Here is a 16,817-nt window from a genome sequence, read left to right on the forward strand (position 1 = left end):
GGATAACCCACTAAATATTCATGCTTTATCAGGGGTAAATTTGCTTATTATTAACTTAAAACAATGACTTTCAAAGAGTTTAAATAGGTCGCTTGGTAAATCCGAACTTTTAAGAATCCAAATGGGGCTAATCCCAATTAGTTCAGATTTCTGAGGTACCAATGTATATGTTACGGCCAAAGCCCGAAGTTCGGCCAGTTCGCGAATTGGCCAGCCATTTCGCGTACTGGCCAAGAGCTTTGGCCAAAGCTCGAAATACTTGTAATTACTATTGTATTTTCTACTTTGGCTGGCCATTTCGGGAACTGGCCGGGAATCCTTGGCCAAAGCCCGAAATGATAATGGTAGATCGGAGATGGACTGGTAGACGACACATGTGTCACTTCCGGTATGACAGCGCTGCAAGTGAGAGAGACAGAGACTCCTCTATTTGTCCCCCGAATGGTTGCAAGACCTTCTGGGTTTAGTTGGGAGATGTGGAGTGACTAACGTTTATTTTAAAGCTTGAAAACTCCCAACACCAACAAAGATTATGTAATTTTGCTGTTTTTGGAACTTAAATATTGAAAATATATACCTGAAGAAGGTCCTGTATCTCGCTCAAAGAAGGGGCAATCACCCCTCCCTTGTATCCGTCCTTGAGGAGGGATAAATGTTTATGCAATTCGAAATGTCATGCACTGGAAAAAAATTGTGTAAGATTACCATTATAAATGGGTGTAACGTTCACGAATTCTGGAGTGTGTAGTATCTCTGTTTAAAGAACTCAAATTGTTGGAGGAACCTTGCACCATGTTTCGTGTAAGTCCCACCTGCAGTCAGTAGAATTCAAAGTGTATGCGTAAAGATCAATATCGGCACAGAGCTGGTAAAATCTTATGAGCGAAATGAAAACGGATCTTTGTGGCCGAGCAGTTCTCTTGCTTTGCGACATGTCTGTAAGACTCCCGTTGTGAGTTCAGACCCCACCCGGTGTCCTGGGTATTCCTCTAATAGTGCAATAAAAACGTCTTGTTTGTAATTGGTGTATATTGATTGTGGAAAAAATGAACTTGATAAATATTGAATAAACGAATGATTGAAAGCAAAAGTTTTAAAGAAGACAAAAAATAAGGGGTTTCTAGCATGATTTTTTAAAAATACTGTTATAACGAAATTTGAAGTATTTTCACCTACTAATTTACTTTTGTACTTTCAATTTAAATCGTGTAGAAAAAAATATTAATTGATCATTTAATGTACCTACCTGGTTAATTTAAACCATCAAATAGTTAACTTGAAGTATAAGTCCACTTACAATTGAAAATGAGAACCAGTTCAAGAAAGTCAAATGAAAGCTTAAATTTTGTTATTGTGTAACCTTTCAAATAATTTATCTGTAAGCATATAGAACATTATGGTCTAACCTTACGTAGAAATGAGTGAGACGCTACACTATAGTTATATTACCATGGTGTAACCTTCCACAAGCGATGTGGAACTTTGCACCAGTTATATCAGTTAAGTTACTCCAGAGCAGTAGATGCAGCTATGCTTCCACCAAATTTAAGGAGTAAGGTTGGTTACACAGTTGTTTTTTATAATGTGAAAGTTCACAACTTGTAGTAATAAGTGATGGGCTTTACACTACGTAATTGTTTTCCTCATTTGAAATTAGTAAAATGAGCTATTAAATCAGAATACTTAAAAATCAGTAAAATCTACTCATTTTTGAGTACTTCATGTTTTGATAATAGAAATGTTAATCTAATCCTCACGGTATAGTAAGAGCCTGAAGATTATATTAACGCCCTTTATTATTATCATGTTGTGTATCATTTAATTATAATAATCACGTTGTATATCACATATCATACATTTACTGGGTAATATCTATTATGGCTTAAATATGAGAATAGAATAAGAAATTGGCTGGCCAATTCGCGAACTGGCCAATTTCGGGCTTTGGCCGTAACATATACAAAACTTGTTGGTGATGTGTATTTCATCTGTGTGTGTTTTAAAGTATGGTTTATTTTCAAAAATCAGAACGTAAAATTTATTAACACACTGTCGAATATTTGACTGCATTTGATTTTCATCCCTAGGCAAAAATACTCATTGCGATCAGTTTATTAATTAGTATAAAAAAAAAGAAAATGAAAGGAGCAAAAAAAGTATACTTTTCATTTATAAGTAGAAAATTCTCTAAATCTATTTTCTCTCATGAAATTGAGAAAAAAAAAAGAAACTGACATCAATTAATTATTTTTATTATGTTTCACCTTCAAAGAAGAAAAATTACTTCATTTTTTGCAAAACTGAAACTTTTTTAAGCCTATTGTACAGTTTAAATGAGTTCTTAAATAAAAATCTTTTCTATTGTTTTCAAAATTTAACTTAGTTTTTCCTGACTTTAATGATTGAAGAACCTAAACAGTCTATACTGCATTAGGGCTGCCTTATAATGCAAGGTGGTTTTTATGTTTTTTTTTTTTTTTAAATGCAGTGCAGTTTTTGGAAAGCAACCTTTCTGGAGGACTTCTATGCATTTGAGAAATCAGGGTGGTAAATTGTCACCCTACCCTTCACCTCTTAGATTTTAGAAACATAATTATTAAGCAGTAAGTTACCATCCTTAAACCTTTGGGAAACTTTGACATGATATGTCTGCTTCTAAGTGTGGTTATCTGTCATTTCGTATCAAGTAGAGAAAAAACAGCAAAAATCCCATCAAGGCACTCAACAATAATCATACAATTTGTTGCATCAACCAGTGGCGGCGATTGGGGCTTATAAGTGGTTGGGGTCCAAAAAAAGGACAACTAAAAGCCATACAGCTTTTAGAAGCAGCAAAAATTGAAGAAAAAAAAAGAAAAAAAGCACAAAATTTTGTTAGGGCTGGTTTTGAATTATTGAAGCAGATAGTGGAAATTATCTAATAACTTAACTCATGTTTTTCTTAAGATTTCGATGAATTTTGTGCACAGTAACTTTTTCCGAAAAAACACTTAGACATGAATTAGACTTGCATTAGTTACCTCGAAGTATTTTGAGATGTCTCAAACACCAGGTAATCATTTCATTAAACAAGCATAGCTTGTTTAAGTAAAGCAATTGAATTACTAATATCTAAGCAATGAATACATGAACTAAAAGTTTTTGCTTGTGCTAAATAATGTTTCGTAAACTAATACGCAAAGTAAAGCAAATAATTATGTCCTGAATTTTTTTTGACTTTTTTGCTTTTTTTATTTTCTAGTTATGGTTCCTTACTTAAAAATTAAATAAGTGAATTTTTCATAAAAAGGGAGGGGGCGGTTGCCCCCCCCCCCCTCCTTGAATGGCTACCACTGGCAGCAACAATCTCTCCTCCTGGTTTTTCAACTCAAGCAGAGATTGTAACATCAAGATTCAATACCTTTGGCTTCTGCTATGAGCCAAATGCACTGACCACAAATTAAATTGACTTTCTTATTTACCTCAGCTATATTCAATTTCATAAGACATGTACATAAATTATTTTTAATAGGAAAATATTTAAGTGTTTCATTTAAGAATTCTTTTCTTTTTTCCTTAGTGTCACATCTAGTAACAACATTCCACTAATGCGCATAGTGCAAAGTATCAAGCAAATGAGGCGGAAAGGCTCAAAAATTTTAAAAGAAGGATGGATGGTGCATTTTACAAGCAAAGATAATATGGTAAGTTACTGTATACATCCAGGAAAATCATTCTACAATGATCCCACTAATAAGTCAATTGGATTATAAGAAAATCTTTCACAGTAATAAATGTAAGGGCTCACTTTCTGTTATAAAATTTTTTCACTATTTAATTTCTATTTACAATTTAAATATTATTGACAATTCAAATTGGTTTTACTTTTTGCATATTTAAAACTTTTCAATTCCTCTTCCTATCGTGATGTTTTCTTCAATATTTATTCTGTTACTTGTATTTTGTCTTCCTTTTTAAACATGATATAAATATTTCTTTTGGTGTGTATTTGTAAGGAGTTTAATTTCTGTAACATAAACCAAAATGGATTATAGGAGATCATGCCATTTATGATCTTTTCTCTTCTTTTTGAATGATATTCCTGTACTTAAAAAGTAAAGATAAAATAGCAAGTAATGGATATAGATAAATTGAAATCAAATGTGCTGCTTTGTCTTAATTCAGTTGACATTCAAAGATAAGTTATACTAACCAAGTTGATGAGCATCAATAAAATAAATAGGAATGTTTTCATATATTTATCTCTTAACACATGTTGTACTCCGTCACAAGTTTACAGGTAGGAAACAACCTGTTTTTTCTGCTGTGACCTTTAAAAATATTTAAAAGCACAAAAACTTAAAATACGTTTTAATAAAATGTCTTCTACTTCAAGCCATCTTTCACCAAGTTAAAGTTATTTTTTTCATGAATCAATGTCAAGCTGATCTTGAAAATGGAAGAAGTCCTGTTATTGGACAATATTGTAGTAATGTGTCTTCCAGCAAAATACTGCAAGCATAATTTAATCTCCAAGTATGAATAGCTTTGAAATGTATTTTCCTTGTTCTACATGCAATGTACTGACAGCCTGATTATGACATCCAGAGGCTATAGTTCCGTCTTTGTTATCGACTCATCATTCTGGAATAGTCAATAACTGAGCTGTAAGCAGATGTTCAACTTTGGGTGGTAACCCATTGCGTATGCGACCTTGTTGTATTTTACTTTCTTGTTGTCTCTGGACAGGTGCAATATAACAAGAGATGTATTATGAGGAAGTAATGTACTTTATAGAATTTCAATAGCTTTCTTCTGTAAAATACTAATACAGTGAGACTTCAATAAGTCGAAGTTGCAGGGAATGCGAAAAAAATAGAGTTGGAGAAAAATTTGGCTTACCGAATACCAAAACAATAAAATAAAATACCACTACTGACACTCATTAAATTTATAGTATGAGCATAAAAGTGATAGAGTAATGTATCAAACATAATATCGTCTCCTCAAAGCAACAGTAGGATATCTTACTGTTATTCATGAGATTAAAAATCTTACTGTTGCTCCGAGGCGACAATATATGCTGGACATATTTAATGTTTAGTATAATTCTATAAATTTTAGAGTTTGTATAGGTTGGAAAACAAATTTATAATGCTATGTAGGACATACAATTTTTACTTACCAGAAAAAAAAATACTTCAAAAAAAAAAAAAAAAAAATCTGTTATTAAACATTGCATTGCACAGAAATTTGTACTTTTATTAAGTAGTCCTCGGATACTTTTAAAGCCTCAAAGAGGGAGTAGGGAACATTCGGAGGGGATTCTATTAAAACGTGCAATGCATATCTGCTGCTTTTCTATGCAGGGTTTGTTTGTTTTATTCGGCACCAACAATTGAAACAAGTTTTCGATTTTCTTAAAATTGTTGATAACTTGGGGGCACATTAAATTTCAATTCAATTTCCTTCTTTGCTGCGCCACAATCGCGAAAAAAATCATTTTTCTCTTGGTAGCTGAAAATGTTTAATATTCTCTAATTAGTCTCTTTTAAAATTCTGTCTTAAATGCTCCGGAATCGATGAAACTGCACCATAAACATTAGTTTTCCATAACAACTGAAGAAAGAAAACCAATCTTGGAATGATCAGCAGTTTTGTAGAGTACCACAAAATTTCAGTAATAGTCTATAATACCCCCTCCCCCTTTCATCAACAGTGGAATTATTCCTTAATCCCGAATGTACGCAGCCCTCCCTGCATTTTTTTCCATCCTATTTGGGTACTGGTTTCCCAAGTTATGTGCAATCGAGTCGGTTGAAACATTCATTTGATCCACTTTGTCTGGACGCGTTTTGATGCAATGCAATGGCGCAGATACTTCATAATTTTTCTTTTTTGTTCATACTTTTTAAGGAGCAAAAGAAAAAACAAGTTTCAACTCATACAGTTATGTTAGCAAGGAAACTTTGACTACAGTCATAAAATTCAATTCGACTTATTGAAAAATTAGGCTTAACGAAATTCAGCTAGTCCAAAGTAAATAACATTAAGTCTCCATTCATTGGGACGGGAATCTTTATTCACTTCAGTTTATCGAAGTTTTCGGCTCCTCGAAGTTCGACTTAGTGAAGTTTCACTGTATATGTACAGCTATGCAGTTACTCTAGCTCATTTGAGTGTGTTGTGTCTATTAAAATGCTTTAGATTACTATTTTTGATGAAAGTATATATGTGTGTGTACATACATATATTATCACAAAATGCAGCTTTTCTATTCAAAATGATCTGATCAAGAGAGCTCCAAATTGTTGACAACAGCAAAATTAATTTTGTTTTTGTTTTGCATCTAAAATGCTTTTGTTTAGGTTCAATTTTTATGTAGGTAAACAGGCAAGATGTTTTGTTTTTATATATATAATTTGCTCGTCAGTTTGTTAGTTGAAAATAAATATATTTTTGCATGGTATTCAAAGTTTTGTTAATTTTCTTTGCCATTTTTCTAGTTTTCTTTGGTTTTAATGCATGTAAGCATTTTTTGTTTTGTTAAAATTCTCTACTTCCATTATAGAGTTGGAAACATCGGGGGTATTGTGAAATTTATCAAATTAAGGTTAGTATGAATGAAGGTGACTGTCTCTCAGTTTAGAATAAACCTGATTCATAATGATTTTGAGCGCATACATTTTAATGCTGGTCAGTGTTTATGTGATTTTTTCTATCTATATTTATTTATTTGGACATTAAAAAATTGACTGGTCAACTTTATTATTTTAAATTTGAATAGGTACTTGATACCAAGTTTCAAATTTAGTACATACAATAAGTAAACAATATAATTTTGCAGAAATGTTATGGGGATAAAATATATGATGTGAATAACAATTTTTTATTTTAATGTTTACTGTGATCTTCAATATTGCAAGTCAAAAAATAATATCTAAACAAAGGGCAACAAACAAGCAAACAAACAAACCGAAAAAAAAAAAAAAAAAAACCCCACGAAATTAGATTTAAGGGAGGGGTCTTACAAGCTACTAACAGACATTTTTGCTTTGAGAACCATGTGTCTCAGCTCAAGACCTAATTGAAAGCAAGTACCATTATTTATTCTGTAATTTATTTATTTTTAGTTACATTAAATGTGGAACTTTTTGATTGTGTTTTTCTTTATATTGTTAAAACTTATAAATCAACTGTTGAACTACAGTGAATCTCTCTTTTTGCTAAATTAAGAAAAAAAAAAACATACACACAATCTTCTTTAAACTGTCCCTAAATTGAAAATTTATTTTCTTAAGTGGCGTGTCAGCCCAGGCTTGGCTCTGGATGCCGGATATGTATATTGAAAAGGAAAAAAACAGGAAAACTATCAGGCAACTTAATGAGTTTGAGACAGGTTGTCAAAGCTGCCTCAATTTTGAAAGCAATAACTGATACCAGGGATGCTTCGGTTTTAAATTCAATTCTGCTGGGCCCCATGTGTGGGTGCAAGACCTCTCTTGACAAATCTCCAAGACCGAAGGGGGGGGGGAATCATCATTCTTTCAGTGTTTATTTCTAAGGAAACAAGAGTAGATTTGGTTTTCAAAGATGCATTTTTATGGTTATTGCTTTTCAAAACCATAATTATATCAGAGTTGGACCTCCCCTTCAAATATAGTCTACAGGGTGCGGCAAAAAAATGGCAACTTTATTTTTTTGTATAATTTTATCAAAAAATTTTTTTTAACAAATGAAACAATAACAATAGCATGGACCTATGGTCATAACATATTTAGCCTGTTTCAAAGTGGCCTCCTCCGGCGGCGATACACAGGTCCAGACGTGACCTGAAATTTTCAGCGATGGGCCGCAGGTCCTCCGGCAACAATCGAGCCCATTCCCGGCGCAAGGATTGCTTCAGCGCTTCCAAATTTTTGTGGGGCTTAGCACAGACCTTAGCCTCTAAAATGGACCACAGGCTGTAGTCCATTGGATTGAGGTTCGGCGAGTAGGGCGGCCATTCCGCCGACGAGATGAAATCTGGAAAATGGGTCCTGCACCAGTCTTGAGTCATTTTTGCCTTGTGAGCAGGTGCCGAGTCCTGTTGAAACGTCCAATTTGCATTGCCGAAGTGCTGCTGAGCCCAGGGAAGCACAACAGCCTCAAGAATGTCGCAGCGGTAGACTTCTTGGTTAATTTTCACCCCTTGATCCACAAAAACGAGTGGAGTCTTACCGCTGGCGCAGATCCCGCCCCAAACCATCATCAAAGCGGGATTCTGACGAAACTCGACGACTGCTGAGGTACTTAGAGCTTCTACGGACCATATTCGGTCGTTTTGGTGGTTGTGCGCTTGCTCGACGGTGAACAGTTTCTCGTCCCTGAAAAGGATACGCTCGCATCATTCAGCAGCGGCCGGACGCTTGAGTTGGCAGCATCTTTGCAGTCGTACGCGTTTGTTGTCGTCGGTGAGAAGCTGAACTTTCTGGAGCTTGTAGGCCTTGAGGTTGAGCTCCTCTTTCGCTATTCGGTGGACTGACCGATCGCTTATGCCGGTCTCATGAGCGATTTTTCTCATGGAGACCCTCGGATTTCGTTGAACTCTCTTCTTGATGATTTTGCGGTTAGCAGACGTGTTGACAGTCCGCTTTCTGACACTTCCTGGACGGCGGCCATCGTGGCCAAGCTTCTTGTATTGTTTAAATGCTTTAGACACTAGGTCCTTTCCAACACCGAGCAAACGCACAATTTCACATTGACGTTTTCCTTGTCGAAACAGCTCCAAAATTGCAACACGTTTGTTTGACATTCTGCATAGAAAAGCATGTCAATTAATCGATGGAAACATGATAAATGTCTGGCACAGAAAAATAATGCGAATTTAATAGTAAAAGTGTCATGTGGCTGCATTAAAACATGTTCGCGTAAAGACTGATACAAAAAGGTTGCCATTTTTTTGCCACAGCCTGCATATTCTCCTTTTTAGAACATCAGTTTCAAAAAATTGCCGGCGTGTGCATCCGAACACCCTACCATAACGTTATTCTGGATCACATAGCTGCCGACACTCCCTAATTCATTCGAAAAACTACTAATTTTTGATGTCTTCTCCCAAACCAAACTTCCTAGTAAAGTAAATGTTTCCCGAATGTTCATCAAAACAGCAAAAATCCCAAAAAGGAACGTTTTAGTGATTTGAAATTCCGAATGAATTATACCTGCAGTAAAAAGGGCAGTGACTCAGATACTTATAATCTTGGAAGCATTAACCTAACTGCCCCAATGTCCAACGTAGCACAATTATCACATTATTACATTTGTAAAAATCATAATATTGGGAAATTTACCTTGGATTTAAAGTTTCATTGTGTAATGGATTTTTCTTTGGTTGATTATAACTCTACTGCATATTTTTAAAAGAGCACTCGTCTCTGAGATGTCAACTACTGTGTTTTATATTTTCCTGTAGTGAAAAGTCATTTTTGTCCAAACTAAAAAATAATGTTAATGACATGTAATTGTATTAATGCTATTACTTTTCATGCACAATACTGAAATAGCTACTTGTTCAATTCACATATTTATATATATATTTTTTTTTGTATGTGAATAATTTAAGTTTCTTTTTGCATTTTAGAAAAAGCGTCATTACTGGAGACTGGATACAAAATCTATTATTATGTTTCAAAATGAAACTACAACGAAGTACTACAAGGTAATTTAAAAATTGTCCTTCTTGTTCATTTATTTAGAAAAATGAAATACTTTTGTATTTTATGCAGAGCTGTGGATTCGAAGTTGAACTGATTTTGGGATAAAGGAGTTGGAGTCGTTCGAAAATATGCCTACTCCGAATCTCGGCTTCTTTTTTTTTTCTTTAATTTTCACTGACACCCCTTGCATTTTTAAAAAAACTGACTACCAACTAATTTTATTATATGTATAAAAGCTTACTAATAAGGATATAACTCATTGTGACAACCAGCTGGCTTGATTGTTTATCAAACTTTCTGCAACAGCTACCTACGCCGTCTACTAATTTGCTTATTTTCTAACTTTATTTTACTGATAGCATTTGTCAGCAAACAATTTTGTTCTCTAACATTTTCTAATCACTTTCAAATAAAAATAATAATATATTTTTTACCTCGATCTCAGTTATAAAATAGTAAAATGAATGTATGTATTGCTTGAGCAAGTCGACAAAATTCGAGGGTTCTTGGTAAATTCAAATAAGTGTTGGTACCAAAGCGCAAATCCAAAAGGTCTGATAAAAGATAAATTCTTTTGTAAATCTAAAGACTTTATCTAAGAAACTTGATTATCACTGAAAAATACAAAATAAAATTAGTACATGATTTATTTGTTACAACACTCATTAATTGTAGTTAATTCAAAAATCTTCTTATTAAAGTTAATTCTGAAGCTGCCAATCAAATTAAAAATTGAACCAAGAAATGTAGGTATAGTAAAAACATTTCTTACAAAACTGTACACTGCTTCATTTTGTGTAAAATTTACTCCAGACGTACATGTACCTGACCTCTCTCTGCAATATAGTGCATTGTTTTTGTTGAAATTTTTATAATGAAATTTAAGATTTATTATTGGAGAATTTTTTTAGAATTAAAGTATTTCAATTTTTATAGATTCTGAAATTAAGTTAAGGTGTCCCCCACCAGATGGCTGTTCCCTGGGAGGGGGGGGGGGACGACCCCTCTCAAGAAAAATTTTTTTGACTTTGCAAAAAAGTTTTTTTCTCTCTCTCTCAAAACTCTTTCTCTAACTCTTCTCTGTGCTTTCAAAAATTGAAAGCACAGGATTTGATCAACATCTATTTTTTAAAAATTAAAGGGGAGCAAATTAATCCTTTTCAATTTTTAAAAAAATGGGATTTTTAAGTAATCTTACTATAGAAATCACAACTATTGGGTAATTTGATTTTCCAATTGAATTTCTAACGTTGTATACATCTTAGATTTACAATAAAATACATGAAAATTTCTTAAAAAGGAATTAATATTTCAATCTCTTGTTTAGGGGTTTTGCCCCCTCCCATGAGGGGGGAGCAATTTGAAAAAATAAATTCAGAAAATTAAAAAGTTGAGGAGTCGGACGTTTAAAAATTCTGGAGTCTTAGTTCACCATTTTTCTTCCGACTCCGCAGCCCTAATTTTATGCAGCTTTGGTAGAATAATTAAACTTTTTTCAAATGAGATGAAAAAAATATTTTTTTAAAAAATCCCGACTCAAGAATGAATGATTTAAAAATTCATGAAATTTCAAATCAGTTCATCATGCTGCATGGGCGGATTTATGGGGGGGGAGGAGGGAACAATGCGCCCCAGTCTTGGGAGGACTTTATCCTAGGGCTGGTCTATATACGGATGTATCGTAATATATCGATATATATTTATTACTGTGGTAACGATATTCAGATTTGAATCTGTCTGATAGATTGAAGAGCCGGACTTAATTAAGAACTAATTGGAATGACTTAAAAATTCATATTCATTCAATTCTTGTGCTTAATGAGTGGATCATGCCTGCTAATTCCTCCAGATTTCCTAGAAGTTTTACGGATTTTCATGCCTTTTTTAGTTGACCTGATCACAAGCAAAATTTTCGAGTATTTTCGTGCTGTGCAGAACAAAAAAATTATATCTCGCCAATTTTGGTGCTACGAGTCTTTTGTGGAACTGGAAAGCAGTGCCGTGCCGTGTTTAAATCCAACAGGGTTGCCTTTACTTGTTGCGTTCAGATACTAAGATAGAATCCAAAATGTACGCTTGTTGGGTTGGATGAATAATTACGTACATCTGAAAACTCCCGACTGACGGAACTTTTGGGGTGAATGCACGAAAATAGGACTTTTATGTAAGTATTCACGGATTTGAAGCCCTAATTATTATAACAGAGCGAATCCGAGCATACTTACGGTTTTATGTTACATCAATAGTTTATTTCAGCACATTTATTTGGTATTTTTTGACTTCAGTTTAAGAGTCATCATCAAATACCGGAATTGAAAAAGTGAATAAATTTTTGTATTCGTTTTTTGGTTAAATTGCTTGTGAAATAATAACATTGATGAGATAATTGATTTATCTATAATATGGATTTTAGATTGGATCTGCTGAAGAAAAATTAATTGTATTTTTTAAAAATCAATATTAAAATACATGTGTAACGTTAAAAAACAATAGTTTTAAATTTATTATATATTTTAATTAACCAAATAATGGTTTTATTAATACAAATTACAGTTTACATCAGATTTCTGCCAAATATGGCAGAGAGGTCCTTTGATGCTCAAGAATTCACATTGCCACTGGGCAGTTTTTGTTCGCAATCGGAACCCCCCGTCTCCATCCCACCGGGGGTTTTCTTTTACGAATCCACAGTTTTTGTCAGATCTTTGCCAAATTTGGCACAGAGGTTCTTTGATGCTTAGGAATTTTCAGAGGGAGTTTTTCGCCTACCGATGAGGGAGGAGGGCGGGGGGGGGGAGGGGGGGAAACTCCCCACGGAGGTTTGCCTTATGCAAATCCATTTTACGTTGGATTTTTGCAAACATTTTGCTGATAGGTCATTTGATGCTCAAGAAATCACTTAGGGTAGTTTTTATTTTCAATGGGGGCCATCCTCCCTCCTACAGGAGATTTCTTTATACAGATCAACAGTTTTCATCGGATCTTAGCCAAATTTGACACATTGGTTCTTTGATGGTCAGGAATTGTCATAGAGGTTTTCGCCTATCTATGAGGAATACACCCCACAAGGGGTTTTTCTTATGAAAATCCTGTTCTCTTAGGATTTTTTTCCAAACATGGGGCAGCGGTTCTTTGGTGCTCAGGAATTCACATAAGTTTTTTTTTTCATTAAAATGGAGTGTATGGGGACTACCTTGGGGGATTTCGCCAGAAAATCCAGAATGATTACGAAAAAATCCAATGACGTCTATATTTAAATTTTGAGTCATAAAATCGTGCTTTCTACACATTGACGATAAATGTTTGTGCTATTTTTTTTTCATTTCATTGTGCTTTCCCTTTTCCTAAACCTGATTGTTAACCATGTGTCACTAGACGAAACTTTTATTTTTGAGGTAGACCATGCAACGTCGGGTAATGCAGCTAGTGACATATAAATTAAAGGTATATTTCATAGTTCTGTGTGCTTGATGGGTGTATGGTGTGATAGTTTCCAAATTTTATAGCTGCATTCTTTAAAGATTTATTATTAGTATTTTACTTAAAATGTAACTCAACTAAGAAGTAAAAAGTCTTAAAGCAAGAGCTATTAAATGACTAAAAATAAACTATTTAAGACGTCAATACGAAATATAGTTTAAAGTACATTCAAATTATTGAGACTGCTCAAATTGAAAGAGAGACTTTTCCAGAGATTGGAAAGGGCAATTGAAGTGCCTTAAGTAATTTTAATTGCTCTTGAGTCCTTGAAAAGGATTTAATGAGTCTTAGGAATTTCTAAGCAAAGGGTGCTTCAATTTTATTTCTTATCAAGTGTATAAATTATGAATTCTAAATCTGTGCATCATTTCTTTTAAAAAATTTTTTATTACTTTCTTCTATATCTAATATATAGAAGAAAGTATTGGATTCGTGCAAATTTTCGAATTTCGAATTTTGACGGATTCGTACGTTTTGAGGTGTGCTGAGTCCATTTCGACCATTTTTGGAAAATGTCTGTCTGTCTGTGTGTGTGTGTGTATGTGTGTGTGTATGTATGTATGTGTGTGTGTATGTATGTGTGTCACGTCTGTGTGTGACCAGTTTTTTGTGGCCGCTCTACAACAAAAACTACCGCATGAAATCGAACGAAATTTTGTACACATATGTGCCCCTATGTGAACTTGTGCCCATTAGTTTTTGGCGCGAATTCCTCCAAGGGGGGTGGAGCAATGGGACGTTTTTCGAGTTACGCGTGCTTGCTATTCCTCAGGAAGTAACTGGCGGAATCAAACAAAATTTGGTCCATATATTGCCAGTAACAGGAACAGGTGCTGATTCAATTTTGGTGTCAATAACTCAAACGGGGGTTGAGCTATAGAACGTTTTTTGTCGTCAATTGTGACTGCTGTATCTCAAGAAATAATGAACGGAATGAAAGAAAAATTTATCGGCAAGTAGCCCTTAGTGGGTATAAAAACTGATTTTATTTTTGTGTCAACAGCTAAAAAGGGGGTAGCGCAATCACCCGTTCTTTTTTTCCATTTTGAGTGCCCTATCTCAAGAAGTAATGCTACGTTCTGGTTGAAATTTGGAATATATGTGAATCCATATGTAAACAGGCTCTGGTTTAATTTTGACGCCGATCGCTCCAAGAGGTGTTGATTTTTTTTTTTTTTTTTTTTTTTGCGAATAAAAATATTTTTATTAATGCAACAATAAGAAAGATAAATCGTAATAGATTGTCGTCTGCGTATTTCTCGTGATTTTAATTGTATGGAAATGATAGGAAATATTATCTCAATGATTTAAAATTTTTAACTGTTGCCATCTTATGTTTGTTAACAAATAAAATATTTGTAATTAATTCAAGCAAGGCTTTTAAAATAACTTTCAATTTTCGCTCTTTGCTTTGCTTTTGCAATAATTCAGACATTGGGATGGTCAGATAAATAAATACCTTTGTGCTGAATAGTAAAGTCAGAACAAACAACGTAAGTAGAAGCACAAATTTGTAAATTACAGCAGACACGTGTTTCGGCGTTACAGGGAACGCCTTTTTCAATGCAAAAAATAATGAGCTTATGGATGAAAAGACATCCGACAAAAGCCAAGAGCAGATAAGCATGCAGCTTAAAAGATAAAAACAGCGGATTAGCCAAACACCAATGACAAAGTTATAAACCGATCAGGAACCAATAGGAATGCAAGCAAAGGCCAGAAGCTTTCTCTTAGGTACGAACCCAGAAAGAAAGAATTCAATTGGACAAGGATTAAGCCGAAGCTTAAACAAAAAGAAAAGAAATTGTCAGTAACCGTGAACCGCAAGAAAGGAAAAGCAGAATGGAAAACCATGAAATAAAATAAACAGCAACAAAAAATATTCGAAAAAAGGAAAAATAAAGATAAATAGAAGAAAATTGGGGGGGGGGGTGTCAATCAAGACAAAAAGGTAAAAATAAACAAAGGAAGATAGATAAAAATGAGTGGGAAAAAAGGGGAGGTATTAAAGATATGGGAGCCAAATGTTAGAAAAATATGGAACTGAACTAAGATCGTTAACTAAGTTAGAACTGTTCCTCAAAATATGAAAGGATTCCCAAAAGTCAAGATCTGATGAATTGGGGCATTTTTGGATAATCTGATAAGAGTTAAAATCAAAAGAGTGATTCGAATCCCAACAATGTTGAGCAATACTAGACTTATTTAATTGTTGTTTTTTCACATAATTTTGATGCTCTTTCAAGCGAATTTTTAAAGCACGCCGAGTCTGTCCAATATAGGCAAGTTTACAACTACAATTAATTCTATAAATTCCACAACAATTAAGAGGGTGAATAGGATCTTTAAGAGAAGAGAATGAAAGTTTATTAATAGGAGAGAACACCACCTGGAATTGGAAACGTTTTAGAATCTTAGCAACTTGATAGCTTACAGATGGAAAGAATGGCAAAACAACCAAATTCTTTCTGATGAAGGTTCGGTTAAGAACATTAGTTTGGGATTTATTTGAAAGTTTTTTATAAATGGAATCAATCAAAGTTGGCGGATAGTTTCTATCAATTGCCACAGCTTTAAGATAATTAAGTTCCACTTTAAGAAGTTCCGACGAAGAACAAATATTAATTGCGCGATAAACAAAAGAATTGAAAGCAGAATATTTTTGATTTGGAGGATGAGACGATAGTCTATGAGGAGGTAAAGAGACAGCAAAAGGTTTGCGATAAACAGTAGTTTCAAAACCAATTTCAGTACGAGAAACAAGTACATCAAGAAATGAAATGCAATTATTCCGTTCTTTCTCACAAGAAAACTGAATATGAGGATCAATGGAGTTTAAAATAGATAAAACCTCATTACTCTCAAACTGATTCTGGTTCATTAGAACAAAACAATCATCAACATACCGAACATAAAATTGGAACTGCAGTTTTTGGAACAGCTTAACCTCAAAATAATGCATGTAAATATCACTAAGAATGGGGCTAAGTGGGTTACCCATAGCCAGACCATCTAACATAATATAAAAAATTCCCATTAAAAACAAAAGAACATTGCTTAAGACAAGTATGGGCAAGGAAAATTAAATCCTCAATTTCCGTATTGGTGAAATGAAATTCAGAAAGTCTTCTACGAAGGCATAACAATGAACCCTCGACGGGAACATTCGTAAATAAAGAGTTAACATCAAAAGAAGCCATAAAAGAATTATTTGGAACGAAACTATGAATTTTTTTAACAAACTCAACAGAATTTTTAATAGTAAATAAATTGTGACTCCTAAGGGGAGAAAACACAGAGACTAAATATTTTGCAAGTTTGTACGAAGCCGTACCAATATTGGAAACAATCGGCCTGAAAGGAATACCAGCTTTATGCACCTTAGGTAAAGCATAAAATCTAGCACAATTAGCAATAGATGGAACAACAGAGCGTTTAACATTTGAAGGAATAGACTTAACAGACTTGACAGCAGATGCAATAGTTTTTAACTCTTTATCACTAGGATCTTTAGAAATTTCAGCATATGGTCCAGAAGAAATCAAATCATTAGTTTTATCAACATAAGATGATTTGTCAAGAACAACAATTTGGCCACCCTTGTCAGCTTTGGTAACAACCAGATCAGAATTCGAAACTAAGTCTTTAACAGAACGGCTA

General features: G+C 33.9%; 2 protein-coding genes across 3 annotated transcripts in view; one reads left to right on the plus strand and one right to left on the minus strand.

Annotated features, from left to right (window-relative positions):
- LOC129224647 (chondroitin sulfate N-acetylgalactosaminyltransferase 1-like) overlaps positions 1-16,817 on the plus strand; it is a 154,694-nt gene that overhangs the window by 94,124 nt on the left and 43,753 nt on the right. The window lies entirely within an intron of this gene.
- LOC129224863 (uncharacterized) lies at positions 8,366-8,773 on the minus strand. Its single transcript, XM_054859409.1, has one exon. It carries the CDS (start codon positions 8,771-8,773, stop codon positions 8,366-8,368), a length of 408 nt encoding a protein of 135 aa, XP_054715384.1.

The sequence above is a fragment of the Uloborus diversus genome, chromosome 6, assembly GCF_026930045.1.
Source record: "Uloborus diversus isolate 005 chromosome 6, Udiv.v.3.1, whole genome shotgun sequence".
NCBI classification, from domain to species: Eukaryota; Metazoa; Arthropoda; class Arachnida; order Araneae; family Uloboridae; genus Uloborus; species Uloborus diversus.

Bases quoted from the DNA above. Each gene is read 5' to 3' on its own strand.
- LOC129224863 (XM_054859409.1), bottom strand. From the start codon at position 8,773: ATGTCAAACAAACGTGTTGCAATTTTGGAGCTGTTTCGACAAGGAAAA.